At 47.3% G+C, this 17,570-nt stretch overlaps 8 protein-coding genes across 8 annotated transcripts; 6 read left to right on the top strand and 2 right to left on the bottom strand.

Moving 5' to 3' along the window:
- Positions 1-66: 66 nt before the first annotated feature.
- N7466_001930 (BTB/POZ domain-containing protein) lies at positions 67-925 on the bottom strand (the record flags this gene model as incomplete). The annotated part of the gene is made up of 3 exons (XM_057161328.1): positions 67-597; positions 648-774; positions 828-925. The coding sequence occupies 3 exons, from the start codon at positions 923-925 to the stop codon at positions 67-69; spliced, it is 756 nt and encodes a 251-aa protein (XP_057024613.1).
- Positions 926-2,211: 1,286 nt separating this feature from the next.
- N7466_001929 (methionine aminopeptidase 2) lies at positions 2,212-3,944 on the top strand (the record flags this gene model as incomplete). The annotated part of the gene is made up of 7 exons (XM_057161327.1): positions 2,212-2,251; positions 2,308-2,427; positions 2,539-3,134; positions 3,196-3,459; positions 3,519-3,680; positions 3,736-3,822; positions 3,888-3,944. 7 exons carry the CDS (start codon positions 2,212-2,214, stop codon positions 3,942-3,944), a joined length of 1,326 nt encoding a protein of 441 aa, XP_057024612.1.
- Positions 3,945-4,200: 256 nt separating this feature from the next.
- N7466_001928 (sphingolipid delta(4)-desaturase family protein) lies at positions 4,201-5,748 on the top strand (the record flags this gene model as incomplete). The annotated part of the gene is made up of 3 exons (XM_057161326.1): positions 4,201-4,395; positions 4,561-4,839; positions 4,942-5,748. 3 exons carry the CDS (start codon positions 4,201-4,203, stop codon positions 5,746-5,748), a joined length of 1,281 nt encoding a protein of 426 aa, XP_057024611.1.
- A 1,709-nt stretch (positions 5,749-7,457) lies between these two features.
- Positions 7,458-8,694, bottom strand: N7466_001927 (uncharacterized protein; the record flags this gene model as incomplete). Its single annotated transcript, XM_057161325.1, has 8 exons — positions 7,458-7,802; positions 7,849-7,896; positions 7,958-8,041; positions 8,100-8,215; positions 8,273-8,331; positions 8,404-8,426; positions 8,504-8,574; positions 8,655-8,694. 8 exons carry the CDS (start codon positions 8,692-8,694, stop codon positions 7,458-7,460), a joined length of 786 nt encoding a protein of 261 aa, XP_057024610.1.
- A 1,296-nt stretch (positions 8,695-9,990) lies between these two features.
- Positions 9,991-11,043, top strand: N7466_001926 (UBA and UBX domain-containing protein; the record flags this gene model as incomplete). The annotated part of the gene is made up of 3 exons (XM_057161324.1): positions 9,991-10,072; positions 10,128-10,474; positions 10,537-11,043. The coding sequence occupies 3 exons, from the start codon at positions 9,991-9,993 to the stop codon at positions 11,041-11,043; spliced, it is 936 nt and encodes a 311-aa protein (XP_057024609.1).
- Positions 11,044-11,607: 564 nt separating this feature from the next.
- On the top strand, positions 11,608-13,539 carry N7466_001925 (RAD52 DNA repair protein RADC; the record flags this gene model as incomplete). Its single annotated transcript, XM_057161323.1, has 5 exons — positions 11,608-11,868; positions 11,929-12,015; positions 12,071-12,250; positions 12,310-12,490; positions 12,542-13,539. The coding sequence occupies 5 exons, from the start codon at positions 11,608-11,610 to the stop codon at positions 13,537-13,539; spliced, it is 1,707 nt and encodes a 568-aa protein (XP_057024608.1).
- A 599-nt stretch (positions 13,540-14,138) lies between these two features.
- N7466_001924 (uncharacterized protein) lies at positions 14,139-15,291 on the top strand (the record flags this gene model as incomplete). Its single annotated transcript, XM_057161322.1, has 3 exons — positions 14,139-14,549; positions 14,632-14,694; positions 14,794-15,291. 3 exons carry the CDS (start codon positions 14,139-14,141, stop codon positions 15,289-15,291), a joined length of 972 nt encoding a protein of 323 aa, XP_057024607.1.
- A 417-nt stretch (positions 15,292-15,708) lies between these two features.
- Positions 15,709-17,343, top strand: N7466_001923 (uncharacterized protein; the record flags this gene model as incomplete). Its single annotated transcript, XM_057161321.1, has 1 exon — positions 15,709-17,343. One exon carries the CDS (start codon positions 15,709-15,711, stop codon positions 17,341-17,343), a length of 1,635 nt encoding a protein of 544 aa, XP_057024606.1.
- Positions 17,344-17,570: the final 227 nt, after the last annotated feature.

Here is a 17,570-nt window from a genome sequence, read left to right as displayed (position 1 = left end):
AAACAGGTGAGCACAGAGTAGATGCATAAGTTTGAGCTATGATCGAAAACAAAGGCGTCTAAGTAGCTAGCATGGTGCTATGCTAGAGTTACTACAGTATGGACAATAGCGAGCCCCAGACTCGCTCAAGGTCCACGTCTTGCGACAATAAGCACAGGAAGCTTTGTGGTTAACAGCTTCAGACAGTGATAGTGCCAGATCAGCAGCAAAGCCCGTTGTTTCCTCAAGTGCAGAGCAAAACTTCTCATTCTCCGCCAGCTCAACAACATGTTCCTGTGAAATTTTCACCAGCAGCTCTCGAAGATCTCGATCGTGTTTGTGGGTACGTTGGTATGCCTCAGCAATGGCAATGGGGAAATCATCCATTTCCCAACACGTTTTTGCGATCTGTTCGAACTTATATTTTGCCTTCTTCTTAAGCTGAGGAATAAAATATTTGTCCGCCATCTGATATAGCTTGATGTTGAAAATCATAGGAGAAACGCGGCCAAGCTCGCTGCCGCTGCTATCGTAGTCAAAGCCATACATGAAGTGAATCATTGCTTCGATTGCACGTGGATCATCATCCATCAACTTGATGGTAGCATCAGTTGTTTCCTGATCCCTAGGTCAGAATGCGGGACAAAACTTTGTGTGTGGGATCTTACCGTCCACTTTCCATTGTACAGTCGCGCAAAGTATTCAGACTGCCCACAGACTACTACTCTGTGTACTTTGAACTCTTGTTCTTCGGTTGCGATGACGAGATCCGTAAACTGTGAAGATTTGAAAAAGCTAATGCCTTTAGATCAATATATTTGACGTGGTTTCTAGGTGAAAGTGCGAACCTTTGTATGCTGGCAGTCAGATCTCCCACAAATTGACCAGGGTTCATTCCAGGATCAACACCATCTTTCTGAATTTGCAACGTCTCCTCTTCCGACATCTCGATTTCCGTACTAGGAGCCGTGTTTATATCGCTGTTGTAACTGGAAGCTTTCTTGTTATTTTTCTTGTTCTTTTGCTTCATTTGGTAGCCCCAGGATTCAAAAAGGGGGAAAGGGAGGTCGGGAGAAAGGAAGGCACGAAGTGAGGATTTGAAGAACGAGAGTCAGCAGGGAGACGTAGAGGAAGTATTTCTTAGCTGTTACTCTTAATAGTTTGTCCAGACTGCCTTCATTCTTGATGATTTTGCAAGTCTGACGTATCTTCCAATTGATGGATACTAGTATAAATAGAAGAAGGGCTCAAACGGGGCTTGGGCCAGTTCAGATCTTGTCGCAAAAACTGCGCAATCAGAACCAACCGCCGTGATGCACAAATTATTATCAAAGAGCTTCTAGCTACGATAAGATACACGGTAATGGCTTTGATTGTGTCGACATGACCATTACTTCTGCCAGGTGGAGATTTAGAAAATAATTAAGTTCATCATGACCCAAAGACGCCAAAGTGAAAGAATAACCTATAGCTCCAGCACCTCACTTGCACGCATATGTCACGTCACGGATGATAGATCATAGTACGTAGAAGCCATTCTATGTCAAACTTCGGCTGCAGGTAATGAAAGTCGAGAAATATCTATTCTCCAGCCCTTATTTTTCAACATACGCACAAAGTATGATTGATTATCATCTTTTTATACTGAGAGGGCTTATTTTGAGGCCATGTTGAATGATGCCAAGGATGGTAGATTAAGCTCAGTATGGCTTTGCCTGTAATCACTCTCGTGCAGGATACATGCTACTTGTAGCAACAATTACATCTCTAAACCTAACATGAAGTCAATTAAGATCACAGCGAATTAGAACATGGGGCTCATTTATACTAGTACATACTCATTTCTTGGTATGCTGTAGAACTCAAAAACTTGAATTTTCCAAGGTTAGATAGTACAATATCCTATACAAAGTTGACAGACTCGTGTGTTTCAATTTGTAGGCACACGAGCAGTGTTAAAGACACAAATCGATATAAGCAGAACGATGGAGAAATTAATCAGGGAATAATCCCTCTCTAAATTACGGCAAAACGAATGAGATTGAATAAGAAAGAATCAAATATTCCATGGAACTTGTCTCTTGAGAAGAATTTTGGTTATTTGGAAACCCGCCACTTTAATATTCTTACTATACAAGCCCCCCGTATCTTATCGCAGCAAAAATCTTTCCCCGAATTCCGAATTGTTTCCCCTCTCTTCCTCCACTTTACCACAATTCCTACACCACAACCATGGCGGCTCAGGCGACTGAAAAGCTGCAAGATCTGGGCTGTGGGTTTTTTTTCTTTCTCGGTGAATTTTAGGTTGTGGAACTTACTTGAATTTAGTGAACGGCCAGAAGGACGTGCCCGCGGACGCCCCCGCAGCCGGCCAAGCCGACGCCGAAGACGACTCAGACGACGAGCAAGAGGAAGGAGAGGGTGCTGCAGATGCTGGCGCTGCTGGTGGTTAGTACCCTTTAGCCCATATATTCAACTATGGCTTCTTGACCTTGTTTACCCCGCCTTTGACGATCCCTGGGAACATTCACAATGGTCACTAACGACGTCCTGTCATAGCCGCCAAAAAGAAGAAGAAGCGCAAGTCAAAGAAGAAGAAGAAGGGTGGCGCTAAGGTCCAGAGCGAACCTCCCCGCGTTCCTGTTGCCAACCTCTTCCCCAACGGCCAATACCCCGAGGGTGAGATTGTCGAATACCTGAACGACAATGCCTACCGTACCACCGACGAAGAGAAGCGCTACCTCGATCGCATGAACAATGACTTCCTCCAGGAGTACCGCCAAGGTGCTGAGATTCACCGTCAAGTTCGCCAATATGCGCAGAAGAACATTCGGCCCGGTCAAACCTTGACGGAGATCGCGGAGGGCATTGAGGACTCTGTGCGTGCCTTGACCGGTCACTCTGGTCTTGAGGAGGGTGATAACTTGAAGGGTGGCATGGGTTTCCCTTGCGGTCTGAGCATCAACCATTGCGCCGCTCACTACACACCCAATGCGGGTAACAAGACGGTCCTGCAACAGGGTGATGTGATGAAGGTTGATTTCGGTGCTCAGCTCAATGGTCGCATTGTGGACAGCGCCTTCACTTTGGCTTTCGATCCTGTATATGACCCTCTTTTGGAGGCAGTCAAGGATGCCACCAACACTGGTATTCGGGTTAGTTTTTTCATCTCATGAAAACCTCTTGTATATGATGCTGATTCGATTCTGCTTATAGGAAGCCGGTATCGACGTTCGCATGAGCGATATCGGTGCTGCCATTCAGGAAGCCATGGAGAGCTACGAAGTTGAGCTCAATGGTACCATGTACCCTGTCAAGTGTATTCGTAACTTGAACGGCCACAACATTGAGCAGCACGTCATCCACGGAGGCAAGAGTGTGCCCATTGTCAAGAGCACCGATCAGACTAAGATGGAGGAGGGTGAAACATTCGCTATTGAGACTTTCGGTAGTACTGGAAAGGGTTATGTCCGCGAAGAGGTATGCTCATTTTTCATCGCTGTCGAATCAAGTTGAAACTGAGTACTGACTTTTGATAGATGGAATGCTCCCACTATGCCCTTGCCCAGGATGCCCCCAACGTCCCTCTACGTCTCTCATCTGCCAAGAATCTCCTGAATGTGATCAATAAGAACTTTGGCACTCTGCCTTTCTGCAGACGTTATTTGGACCGCTTGGGTCAAGACAAGTATCTCCTTGGAGTATGTACCCCCACTGTTTGGGTGAAGCGGACAGTCGAACTAACAATTTAACTAGTTGAACAACCTGGTCTCCTCTGGAATTGTGCAAGATTACCCTCCCCTTTGCGATATCAAGGGCTCCTACACAGCTCAGTATGAACATGTAAGTTCTCCTCTCCCATTGTCAATTACATGCCTCAAATCGTTCTTTGACTGACTCGATCACAGACTATCCTCCTCCGACCAAACTGCAAGGAGGTCATCAGCCGTGGAGACGACTACTGATGTAGCTAGCTACTTTATGAATAGCACTCTCAAAATACTAAACGAAGTCATACAGCGTACAAGATAAAACAAAAAAAAATCCCCGGAAAATTCCAGCAAATAAAATGCAATGTAGATCATGCCAAGCCACATCATCAAGTTAATGGACCATCCAGGTCTCCCGTGTCGCCCCACGTGAAATCGAGCCACTTCCGCCTTTTTTTTAAATCCGCATTTCTGTCAATGTCGACACTTCTCTACTTACACTCTTTTCAACATGTCTGCGGTTGTTGAAACCACCTCGCCTCACCTCCGGGTGTCGGCGAAGAATAAATCGTCTCAATCCCAATCCGAACCCTCTTCACGAGTCCCACCCCCGGATGCCTCCACGGTCGAGGATAAGTTCTTCTGGACCTACACTGAAGAGCCACATCGGTCAAGGAGACAAGCAATTATCAAAGCCCATCCAGAGGTACGTGAAATCATTCATTTCGTGATTTGTGGTTTTGTGGTGCAGGACCGCCGGGTTCCTGGATTCGGGGAAATCGCGCCACGGTTGAAACTATTCGTTTCTTGTCCCGCCAGGGCACTGCACTGAAACAGCTGGAATTACTTGCTAACTTCTAGATTTGAATAGGTGACCAAGCTCTGTGGCCCAGAGAGCCTCACCAAATATGTCGTCTTCGGTGTCGTGTCCCTCCAGCTTACCTGCGCATACCTCCTCCGCAATACCTCCATGCTCGACTGGAAGTTCCTGGCTACTGCCTACGTGATCGGAGCCACATCAAACCAGAACCTGTTCCTTGCGATCCATGAGATCTCTCACAACCTGGCCTTCCGGTCTCCGCTGGCCAACCGCCTACTGGCAATCTTTGCCAACCTCCCTATCGGAGTTCCATACAGCGCAGCATTCAGGGTGAGTAGTTGCCACCCGGGAGAACAAGAACACACATAGCCAGGCCAAAAAACCACCTCAAATCAAACCAATCAAGTGACTAACGCATCAATTGCACCACAGCCCTACCACCTCACCCACCACAAATCTCTGGGCGTAGCAGGTCTCGACACCGACCTCCCCACCGCATTCGAAGCCTTCGTCCTCAACTCCGTCCTGGGCAAGACCTTCTTCTGCACATTCCAAATCCTCTTCTACGCCGTCCGCCCAATGTTCATCTACAGTCCCCCCTTCACCTCAATCCACCTCATCAACCTCGCCGTCCAGCTCTCATTCGACTACTTCCTCGCCCGCTTCAGCGGCTCCCTAACCCCAATCTTCTACCTGCTCGCCTCCTCCTTCCTCGCCGGCTCCCTCCACCCCTGCGCCGGCCACTTCATCGCAGAGCACTACTTCTTCTCGCAAGTCAAAACCGGCGGCACAGAGTCCCTCGCCGACCTGAAGACCAAGCCCGCCGCAAAGACCACTGCGCCCCACCCGCTGGACGACCTCGCTCCCCCGGAGACATACTCGTACTACGGCCCGCTTAATATCCTGACTTACAACGTGGGCTTGCATAACGAGCACCACGATTTCCCTGCTATCCCGTGGACTCGATTGCACAAGTTGAAGGAGATTGCGTCCGAGTTCTACGATCCCTTGCCTTGTCATCGCAGCTGGGTGTGGGTTATCTGGACTTTTATTCTCGATGAGAATGTTGGGCTTTGGTGCCGTGTGAAGCGGGCGCAGGGCGGTCGCGTTGTTGGCGGTGGTGGATCGGAGAAAAAGGATACTTGGACTGGACGTGGTGGGGAGGGTATCTCTGCTGCTTCTGCGGGTCCGCAGGGTGAGGAGGGTGATGGGTGGAAGGAGAGTGAGATTCAGTGCTAGATTAGATCTTCAGCTTTCTTTTTGCTCTTTCACTTGTTTCCTCTTGTGTTTTTCAATTGTTCCTATAGTTTCATGATGGGTCGGGTGTTTTCCATTGCAATCGTAAATATCATGCATGGCATTGGTCAATCAACATGGAATTGGTGATTTATTTTTAGAAATTCTATGATTCTTATCTCCAGATATCCACATTGATAAGCCCCTCGAGTCCCAGTCCGAACATCACATCATTGATTTAGTCTGACAGTTTTGGCAAGTACGATGACCTCTTCCAAGTTTCCATGCCTTCCTAATTCAATCAGCATCCGGAGTAAATAAGGCATAGTGACGTCTTCATTTTTGAAACTAAAGATAGATTTACCACGTGACTTTGCAATCTCCAGTAATGGGCCAATCAGCTGCCACCTCGGCTTCCTTCAAGGGTTCAACTTTAATTACCAGGTTGAACCCCCAAATCCAGCATCTTGATATGGATTATTTTCAATGTTCTTCCTTTGAAAGGAGTGTGTGGCATTCGGGGCTCAATATTTTGCTGTAACTCTAGAGTTCTTGGGAATTTCCTACATCAATAATTTTACTTCATAACCGCGCGAAGGCCATCGGTTTTGACGGGGAGGGCTGATCCCTGAAATCCGTATGAATATATTTTGAGGTGTACACCACTGGTCCACTGGACAGCAGCACCATCCATCCATTCTCAGAATGCCCAGGAACCAGATTGAACATTATTGATGCAAATCCATGTTCATCCATGGATGGATGTAATTGATGTCAAACCCCTTGGAAATTACAAAAGAGATGCCCAAGTTTTTCCAACATAATCCTGGTTTGAATATTCAAATGTTCATGGTTGTTGGGTAGGGGGTACCTACCTATGTAGTACGTACATACATGATACTAGGCATGTCCGCCTGGGCATTACGTTGGAAAATCAACCTGTAGGCGAACATTGAACCAATCGATGTCCAGTTTTGGAACGTTCAACTTGAGTGCTGATCAAAAATTGAAGGTTATTTACACCCGGGCATGGACATGCATGTGGGCACATATTGCACTCAGGCTTGCACATGTGGACACAACCTTGGAACACAGCTTTGGAGGCATCGATCAACCCAGGTACCCTATTTAAATGTATGTATGTGCATACCTATGTACTAGAAATCTACTTACATGCTTTTCACATACTAAAGCCCCCACCAGAGGCATATACCTACTAGGTACATGCACAAGTGTGGGTGGATTTAGAAGCAAACCATCTAGGTACCAGGAATCATTAGGAGAAACTTTCATTGCAAGAGCAGATATTTTATCTTGCAGTGGATGGATCGAGCCAAGATTTATCTCACAAAGACGCCAAAGGGGGAACCAACACGTTCGGTCCGTTCATCATAACGTGATATCAGACAAGACAGAAAAGTTAAGAAAAGCGATCAGAAAGAATGAAACAAGACACAGGGCGGATTTCCCAAAAAACAAATCCATGGCCTAGAGTGGGGGTGATTGTGGAATAAAAAGAGATATGGATACTTGAGGGGGATAGAGAAGCGAAAAAAAGACACAAGGAAAAAGGCTGATGCTAGAATCAATTAGAGTAGGCTCTTCAAGAGACACTCCAAAAAGGGTAAAAATGAAAATCGGTAGATGGGAGGAACTCGGGTTATTCGGGGCATCCAGTCGTGATAACTAGGCACAAGCACGACAGAGCAAGCCTAGAAGAAGAAATAGGCGATCAAGAAGCTCATTAGACAGAGCGCAGCCACGACCTGGAGTGGTACACCGGTCGCGCCCTGGGTGTGTGTCTGCTGCATTGTCGCGGGGGCAGCCTTGGCCTCGCCACCGGTCTTCCGCTGCCGCAAGCCCTGATCTGCCAGACGGTCCTTCAGCCTTTGGATTTGCGCATTGGCATCGGCAAGCTGAGACTTCAGGTCATCGCTCGAGGGAAGGGCGTTAATAATGGCGGTCTTGGCGTTGTTGAAAGTGCTGGTTGTGTCGTGGAGCGGTGGGGATTCGGAGCTGGGCTTTTCGGAGAATTCGGGGAGGAGGGATCGGGGATCCTTGGGTGGCAGTCATCTTTCTGGGGGCCGGTGTTTCAAAGTTCGCACCAGGAGTTGCGCCAGGAGAGGGGTAGGATGGGGGCTCATCGTCAAGCTATTGAGGGCCATTAGATTATGCGCAAAAAGCATCAAATGAGAGCAGTTCTAAATCATACCGGTTCCTCCTTCACCTCGGTAGGGGCCAACCAAACAACTCGAATCTTGCGCTCGACCACGGCGGACTTCGAGGCCTTTTCGAACTGTAAGAGATTGTCAGTAAGAAACCCCCACAATTGGGGTGAAATCGCAAATACGAACAATTGACGTCACATTCGCGAACTCCATGTCCTTAGTGACTGCGACAGACTGAACCAAAAACTTATCCTTGCACTTCGCATCAGAAGCTGGCTCTTCTTTCATAGCCTGCAGGAGGACTATGGGGACGAGTTAGCTCAAATATCTCATGTCGAATTCGTAGAAGTGATGCGAACCTTGAACTTCGACCTGTTTACCAGGCTCCACACGACCCGAGTTGGGGCGCACACAATAGCTACACACAAGTTAGTTGTCGGACTTGATGATAAAAAGATATAAGGAAGAGCCGAGGACAGTAGGAACGTACTGCTTTGGGGCGGTGGTTTTGACCTGGCACACACAAAATTGTTCTGGTTAGCTTTGGTCCATGCCCAACAATGCCCCGAGGGGATGGAAAGTGCGCATACCTTGAAAACCAGAGGTTCTTGGGTGGTGTTGCCAAGACGAAGAACCTGGCAGACTTCCTGGTTGAAAGGACCTGTTTAAAGCAAACATAAACGCTGAAATCAGTCCGACTGTTCTGCGATTTTGTCCGCTTCGACCGGCTGGGGAACTCACGCTTAAAGGAAAGCTCCTGGGGATCGATGTCAACAGACATGATGGCGTTCAGATGATAAGCGCAGGGTTGGGTGTGGTTCGGGAGAGGACAGTTTCTGGGACTGCCACAAAGAAGGTGCGCTTGGGACAGGAAACGGCGTGTGGATTGTTATCAAGACAAGGGAGCCGGGGCTTCAGGAGTTGACGATTGTCTAATTCGGGATGTGCTGACTAATGCGATCAGGTGATGGATGATGACATGCACACCAAAGACAAGGATCTTGGATGAATCTGAGAAGCAGGAGAAATAGATTTGAAGATGACAGGGATGCAGATAAATGTGGAACTGTGTACCTCGGTGTCAGAAGTTGAAATGTTGTTTCGTTGGATTGTCACCTGTGAAAGCTGGACAGCATGTGACGTTAGTGGGGTTGCCAATGACCATTTAAAGTAGAAACTATTAGAACTATCAGATTCGATATCCACTCTTTCAATACTTTGCCATTTCGCTGTTTACAGCATTGACCATCAAATCAAGTGAGGTCCATTTAACCAGTCACTTACTTGTATATTGTTATAATTGTTATTGAGTAAAGCTAAGTAATAATAATAACAACACTCACTACATGTGAAGTAGTTGCTACAACATTAGAAGGCTTGGCTGAGTTGTCAAGACGTAAGTTTGCCAGTGCGAAGAACATTGAACACTGAATTCTATGAGTCTGCAAGTAGTGAGCGTAAAATGAACTGCAGAGATTAGAAAATAAGTACCGGACAGTATTGGGATAGAGTGCTGACTTTCACGCTCCGATCCTTGTCTGAGCTTTGAGAAAATAAGCTTAGTAGAAAATACCAAAGAAGAAAATTCAAGGGAATGTAGACATACCCTCTGATTGAGCAGCTCTGATGGAGTTCGAAGTATTACTACTAGTATGTACTGGGACTAATGGGACGTGCCCAATGTCCCCCAGGCGTAAATACCATCTTCACTTTCTTCCTCCTTTCTTCCAACCCATGTGTCATTCTTCCTGAATAGACATATTATATGATACACTCTATATTTTGTGAGCACAAAGAATGACCTGCTGTCAAAACCAGCATATAAATCGACATATCTAGGCTAAAATTACAATGCATCATGATATGAGGTGGTTGATGTGCAAGTGGACCCGCTGCCTGCACTTATCACTCGCCGCCTTCGCGATACGCGATACGTCACCCGCAAGCTCAACTCCCCACCTTCACCGATTGCCTGTTCCTATTGATATCCACATCGCTGTTCTACCCAACTTGCTCAATTTCATACGTATTTGATCACGACTAAATTTGTCACCACACAAACCTGCCATCGTTAATCATGGCGTCGGATCTCGATCAGCTCATTGAAATGGGTTTCGACAAGGAACGGTCAGAGCTTGCTGTTTCCAAGACTGGCGGTCGTAAGTCTTCATCAACCGAAACCCTCTCAGCTAGCCCAACTAACCTATCGGACAGTGCAAGGAGCTTTGGAATGGCTTGAGGCGAATCAGGACAAAACACTGGAGGAGATCAAAGCGGCACAACTACAGGAAGGAGAGGACGAGGAAGGCCCTGCACTCAAGCCAGGCGAGGAGGCTCGCAGCTTGGTCTGCAATGAGTGTGGCAAAAAGTTCCGAAGCCAGGCCCAGGCCGAGTTTCACGCATCCAAGTCCGAGCACGTGGATTTCTCCGAGTCGACCGAGGAGATTGCGCAATTGACCGACGAGCAAAAGAAGCAGCGACTCGATGAGCTACGGGAGAGACTTGCGGAGAAACGGTTGATGCAGTCACAACAAGACAAGGCAGACCAAAAGCGAAATGAAGTATTTACCCTCCCTACCCCGTTTGTCCGTGTGAATCGGGTTTTCTGACCTTACTTTTTCAGGAAATCCGGAGAAAGAGTACCAAGGAGAGTCAAGATGCAAAGGAGGACTTGAAGCGGAAACAAGCACTGCAAGATGCTGCAGCAAACAAGAGGGAAAAAGCGGAGGAGATCGAAGCCAAAAAACGCATCAGGGCTAAGATCGCAGCGGATAAGGAAGAACGGCGCTTGAAGACAGAGCGTGAGCGTGCCGAGCGCGCGGGCGTCGCTCCGCCTCCACAAGCTGCTGCCGCTCCCGTGCCTACAGCTTCCGGTCCAACCACGTCAAAGCCTGCATCCGCTTATACCGAAACTCGTCTGCGCTTCCAGACCGCTGGTGGAAATATCATGAAGACCCTTCCTGTCACTACCACACTGTTCGAGGTTGTTGCGGCACTAAAATCGGAGGATGGTATTGATGTTCAGAGCTTCACCCAGAATTTCCCTCGCAAGGTTTTCAATGCGGAGTTCTTTGGGGAGACACTGAAGGAGCTGGGACTTACACCAAGTGCCAGCTTGGTTGTTCAATGATTCATTCCCATACTCGTCGAGGACCTTGGGCATTGCTTTGCAAAGAATGATAAATGACATGGCTTCTTAAATAAATAGCATACCGACCACGAGCAAGCGGTGGATTTGTTCTTCCAGATTAGTTCAATGAAAACTTATTTTATTATAGCGATGTACGATCACCTGTAAAATAGACGGAAATTTACTAGTAGGTGGCGATTTAATTCTAGGAACCAGAGAGGACCATTCTAACTCGATGAATCATTATACTAATTTCCCGACAACTAGTAGTACTATGTAACTACTACTAGTTCTACTAGAGTTGATTGGTGCCTAGTTAGTAGTAGGTACTGCCTAGTATCTCGCAAGGTGGTTATCACCACGTGACAGCGTGAGGCCCGCGTGGTGATGAGACGCGCTCTACACGCTCCCCTCTCCACGCCAACCAACAACATATCCAGACACTTTATTATGCCAGCGTAAGACATACCCGACTCCTTGTTAATTAATACGCGAATATTCTTGTATCTGAAAACTAATCGTATTCATCACAGTGTTGGTGACCAACATCGGGGCGGACCCAGAATGGCCAACGGCCCAGGCGCCTCCACAGCAAACCCCTTCGAAGAGCCCGTTCGACAGATCAACGAGTATACCGCTCAAGACATTGCTACTCTACAATCACGGCTTGATAGGCAATTAGGACCAGAATACATCTCGGCACGACCTGGCGCTGGCGGGCAGAAAGTACACTATCTCTCAGCGGATAAGTGCATCAACCTTGCCAATGAGGTTTTCGGGTTCAACGGCTGGTCCAGCTCTATTCAAAAAGTTGACATTGACTTTGTTCGTCACAATCCTACCCAATCACGCCGAAGCGGCTAGGTTAACATATTTCTCACCTAGATCGAAGAGAATGAAAACACAGGCAAAGTTTCCCTTGGGATTTCAGTCATTGTACGAGTGATATTGAAAGACGGGACGTTTCACGAGGTAACAAACCATCGGATATTCTATATGTTGCAAATAGATAACGTTTTGTTGTTAGGATATCGGTTACGGTCACATCGAGAACTGCAAAGGCAAAGCAGCAGCATTCGAAAAAGCAAAGAAAGAGGGGACGACAGATGCATTAAAGCGCACACTGAGAACATTTGGAAATGTTCTGGGGAACTGTGTCTATGATAAGGACTATCTTTCTAAGGTTACCAAAGTGAAAGCTGTACCGGTAAGAAGCCATCGCAAAATCTGGGACTTGTTCGTCATTGACTCATCTCCATACTGCAGTCCAAAAAATGGGATGTCAATGACCTTCATCGCCATCGGGACTTTGCGCCTATCAAAAAGGAGCCTGTTCAACCAAAGCAGGCTACTGAGGATGATGATTTGCCCCCCGTGCGCCCTCCCGCACCGGCAAGGAGCAGCAATACAAGCAATGCTATCATCGAGGGCGATGGCGAATTTGGCAGTATGCATGGAACCAACTAAATCCTTTGAACTCTTGTGCTAATGGTTATAGGTGATCTATTCGATGAAGCTGACTTTGTGGTATCTGCCTCAAATGGAAACCCCGATGAAATCTCTTTAGACCCAGAACCCTCACGTCAAGTTCAACAACCACCAACGCCTATGAATCGTCCCATTCCTCCAAGAGGGCCGCCTGCAGGGCGGTGGGACCAAAGCGCTGTGACGCCGTCGAAGCCAGAAAGATGGAACGGGGGAAATGCAGGCGCGAGACAGTCAATGCCACCGAATGCGCGACCAAACCCGGTAGCCATGCCAGACCAAAGACGCCAAATTCCTGGACCTGGCCAGCTCAATAATGTGCAGAACGCAAGACCTCCAGTGCCGCCTCAGCAACGTGGTCCTGATACTGCCATGCAGAATTACAATGCACAGGTCCCAGTGAAGCGAGAGCCAGTCGCAGTTCCTTACAATGATCCAAATCAGTTGCCCCCCGGTTCTCAATCGGTTGGATTCTACTCTGCTAGAGTGGCTGATACGCTACGTGATAACCCTAATGCGGTCCCTCTTCCGGGTACTCAATTTGACCCGCACGCGGAAAGCCCATCCATTCGAAAAACTGCTGGTGTGGATCATACCAAAAGTGTCCCTATCACCAGGCCAATGCTCAAAACCGCTTCACCAGCGCCCAATAACTCGAGAGATTTTGTCAACCCAGCAACTGATCTGCAGCGTAAGGTCGGTGCTCCAGGTGGTCCGGTTGGTGGAATCGCCAGCCCATTGTCTCGAGGTCCATCAACATCATCCTACCGCCCTTTGACCCGCCCAAATATCGATGCTAGGAATACAATGAATCCCGCAGGAATGAATCGAGGGAGCGTACCGCCCCAAAATAATCCCAACGGGAAGCGCCCTCCTTTGAACGATGTTACTAACGCTACCACATCGCCTGGTACAAATGCTGCGCCTATTGCCATGGGTCAGAATGACCCCAAGCGACCCCGAGTGTCAGATGTGGCCCCTGGGCAGCAGCAAGCGCAAGCTCCACAATAGTACCACTTTTGTTTTTGGAGTGAACAAGGTCACATGCATCGAGCTGCATTTAGCGACATCAATATTGCTTTCATCTGAGTTGTTTTACCGAAAATCTTTGTTTACGGCGTGGATCGCATGGGTAGGAATCGGGGCGTTGGAGGGCGTTTTTCTTTCTGGGGACCAGATTGAATGGAATAACTATGAACAAATTTTACTTTTATCGCATCACAGATTTAGAGATTCAGCCACAAATCCATCTCATAGTTCAGCTTTACAATTTTTCTTTCAAAAGTCCGACCTGACCATTTTCAAGGAACAAAGTCGACGAAAAACTTTGGAATAGTTTGAAAGGCACTGGGCAACAGGTGGATTCCAAGCCGAGACAAAGAAGTATTGAACTTTTCTCGAGGAACGGGCAACCTCCAGGGTAGCTGTCCACCCCCGCTGTACAGACAAAGAAACCCGAGGGGAAAAAAAACCACTACCGGAACTTTCCAGGACATTTTGCTTACCCTAAGGGAGAACTTGAAGCAAACTTCACATTTCACATCTTCCACTTGAAGAAATTTATCACTTATTCAACATACAGCATCTCTACTAGTACCTATCAAATCAATATGTCTGGTCCCCAAGCACGAGAATTTCATCCAGACACTCTGGATGTGTCTTGGGATTACCCTGGGGAACCCAAATCAAGTTATGCCGATCAAATTGTCAAGGCCCATGAAGAAAAGGCCCGAATTCTAGACAACTCCCCATACAAACAGCGCGGCTGGAACGTGGTCAGGCGTCTTGAATGTCTCCGAGTCATTCAAGAGGAACTTGAGTCTCTGAACGAGCCAGATCAACTAGCAACTGTCAAGGCTATCACCGAAGCTTACGAGAATGGAGATCAAAAATGGCCAGATGGACCTGTGTCATACTGGAGTCGGGGTGCGCTAGCGAGCAACTTGACTTATTTTGACTGGGATGAATGTATGAAGCTTCAAAAGAACACGAAAGGACATGGTGGAATCTGGATTGAGGGGGTAAGAAGAACAAAACAAAAAACAGGCTTGATTTGATACTAGTATTAAATGAACTCTTGACTGACATCGGACTATGATAAAGGTCGATGGCGCAGGCCCGATAGCATTTCGCCGCTTCTCTGCAAACTTTGCATTTCCAGGACAGGTAAGATAATATTTCCCGGGATTGGATCGTCTTCAAATCCACACCCAAATCTACATCTGCATCTGAGAAAGGGTTGGAACATGCTAACTTGCCATAAAGCTCCCCCTTGCCTTCAAGCCTCTAGATGCACCACGGGATCAATTCTACGGACAGCACTATGGTTCTCAAATGACCGAAGACGATTTCCGGAAAATACTCGAAAGTACAATGGGGTTTCCAATGCCCCAGTTCCTGGTGAGAGGATGCGATACCACCATGATATTGTCTTCTGGTGTAATGGCCCAAATTGAGCAACTTGGGGATGCAGCCGACATGTCCATCGGTTACAGCGCCTTTCATTGTGGGAATGGCGTACTTCGGGCTTATCCTGCCGTTGCTCTTGAAGTAGCCGTGGCTCAGCCTAATGACCCTCCTTCGGAATGGAACTGGGTTACTACTCGTTGCGCTGTCGTTCCGGGTTTGGGGGATACTGAGATCCGTCTGTCGTTTTGTGTGGATGACGAGACAATGATGGAGGAGTTTGTTGCATGGGAATTGAATGATGAGAGCGATGAACCTGAGCGAGGACCTATCCTGGACCAACTGCTTCGGCGGTGATTTGAAACAATGAAAGGAGAAATCTTGGCTTTTGCATTGCTCTTTGTTGTTGGGGGGTTTTTTTGGCTCACATGTTTGGCTTTGGTTTTTCGACTTCAATTGTGGCTTTTTCTTTCTTTTGCTTTTTCTTCCTTTAATTTCCTTTTGTTTTGGCTTTTGACTCTATTTTGTTATCTATGCTTGTTTATTTCTAAATTAAGATTTCTCTTTGATCTCGTGGTTCCTTTCATCCGAATTCCCATCATGGTATTCTCATGTACACTCGATGGATAGGATGTCAAAAACCCCCAAGATAGTTTATAATGGTCCATGAACCACGTCTTTTCTCCAACAAGCATCTCGAGGAACTTACTTTTCCGTTTCATATCCCAAACATCCAATTTATACTCACCACTATACATCTACAAATCTTCAAAAATGCCGCCTCCATTTACACCGGCCGCACTTCAGGCGCTGGAAACATTGCCTCTGGCGAACATCTATGCGCAATTCGATCACATCCTCTTTGGGAACTGGCACGCTCGTGGATGGGATGTGGAACATTCAGAATTCTGCGCTTTTCGGCAGCAGCTTCTTGAAAACCCAAGATCAGTCCGTGCAAGATATCCAAACACATACGCTGCTCTTCGGTTTTGGATGGCACTGCCCGCTACTGTGGATCTTTTCCTGGAAAACATTCGCTGGCATCCAAATGATACCACACTTATACCCTTGATTACGGGTGCTGCCGGTCCAGCTCGAATCACAGCTGCTATGAGAGCCGCCCCCACGGTACTTGAGCCGTGCGACGATAATGGAATAACCACCTCGTCTATTAACCCGGATTTTGTCACCCATGCATTAATTGGTATCGGATGCACCGACTGCGTAAAGGCATTGATGCGCTGGAACATTTTACCCTTGGATAATCTCTTGCCTTACACCGAAACTGGATGCTCCCTTTTTTGGCCTTTGTTAAGCAGAAGAGAGGAAGGTGGTCTCCTAGCAGAGGAGAAATTTGATGCCGTTATGGGTCTTCTTATGCAGTTGAGTGGTCCCGGTGGACAAGCGTGGAAGCGTTCTTATTGTACGATTGTTGGTATTCCCACTATAGGACCCTATGCTCCACCCCTCGGTCGAACTGTCTTTGAAATGATTTGTTGCTTGGGTTCAGCAAAGTCACTTGAACAGTTGGAAGACTGGCATGAGAGTCATTTCGGGGGCATTCCCGATCCTCGAATTTATCTTTGTCTTGGTCCCCAACAATACTATTTCATGTGCAAAAAGGCCTCAGTACGTGTTGCGGAATGGATAAGATGGAACAGTGGGGTGGCTCTTTCACATGGAGCTTTATTGTGGAACAATCGCACGATTTTAGGTAAAAACTCCTGGCATGCACTTGCGCGGAACCCGGCCGGAGAGGCTTTATTCGACCATTTTATTTCATTCAGGGGAACTCCATGGAGAGCTCAAATTAGTCCATCCCAGCGATGCATGATGACCGATTTCACCCCGATTGGCGACGCAATTCGGTGCGATCGTCCCCGTCTCGTCAGAAAGTTTGCCAATCATATGCCTCTATTTCTGTGGCAAAGTTATTCCCCGAGAAACGTCCCTGACTTCTTGACCGCGCTTGTCATGTGCACTCCCGGATCTCCTGAAAGCTGGTTTCATGTCATTGGAAATCCAGCCTTTCGAGTATGGACACAATGGCAGGCTGGTAGTCAGCATCAAGCGATCTCAGCTTTGGCGTTTGGTGTCGTCGACTGGTATTATTGGAATTTTATGATGATGACGGTGGCGGCATTAATTTTTGCCTTGACCGTAGGTGTCGATCGGCAACTAGAAAATAAGTATCGTGTACTGCGTGAAGTTGCTAGCAAGAAACTTGCGGCTGCCCTTCACTATGCGCCTGCCTCGTGGTTTGGCACGCCTGATGCGGCGCGCCTCCGGACACGTTGTCAACTTTTTGAAGCAAACAGGCAACTTTTTTTACACAGAATATTAGGCCGGGGATACAATTCCGTATTCTTAGACAGCCAAGAAGCTCGAGACGCCAATAAAGGGGGTTAGAATTAGATGGGAAGTAGTATATAGATTCTTTTTGGGCGTTACCTGTTCAATGTTGCCTGTTGCGTGTTATAATCGAATTATTTTTATCGTATCGCTGTGCATGTGTTCTGGAGACAGGAAACGAGAATAATGTTCGTGATCATAAATAACTTCAAGCATGAATCCAGTGAAGAACAAGATAAGCTGAAGTGAAAATGACCCGGAGAGTCCGCCAGGTGTAGTGTCAT

This window comes from Penicillium verhagenii (assembly GCF_028828195.1).
Source record: "Penicillium verhagenii strain IBT 33310 chromosome Unknown utg000003l_segment0_segment0, whole genome shotgun sequence".
Classification (NCBI taxonomy): Eukaryota; Fungi; Ascomycota; class Eurotiomycetes; order Eurotiales; family Aspergillaceae; genus Penicillium; species Penicillium verhagenii.
The sequence above is the reverse complement of the archived record's forward strand: the minus strand, read 5'-3'. Positions and strand labels throughout refer to the sequence as shown.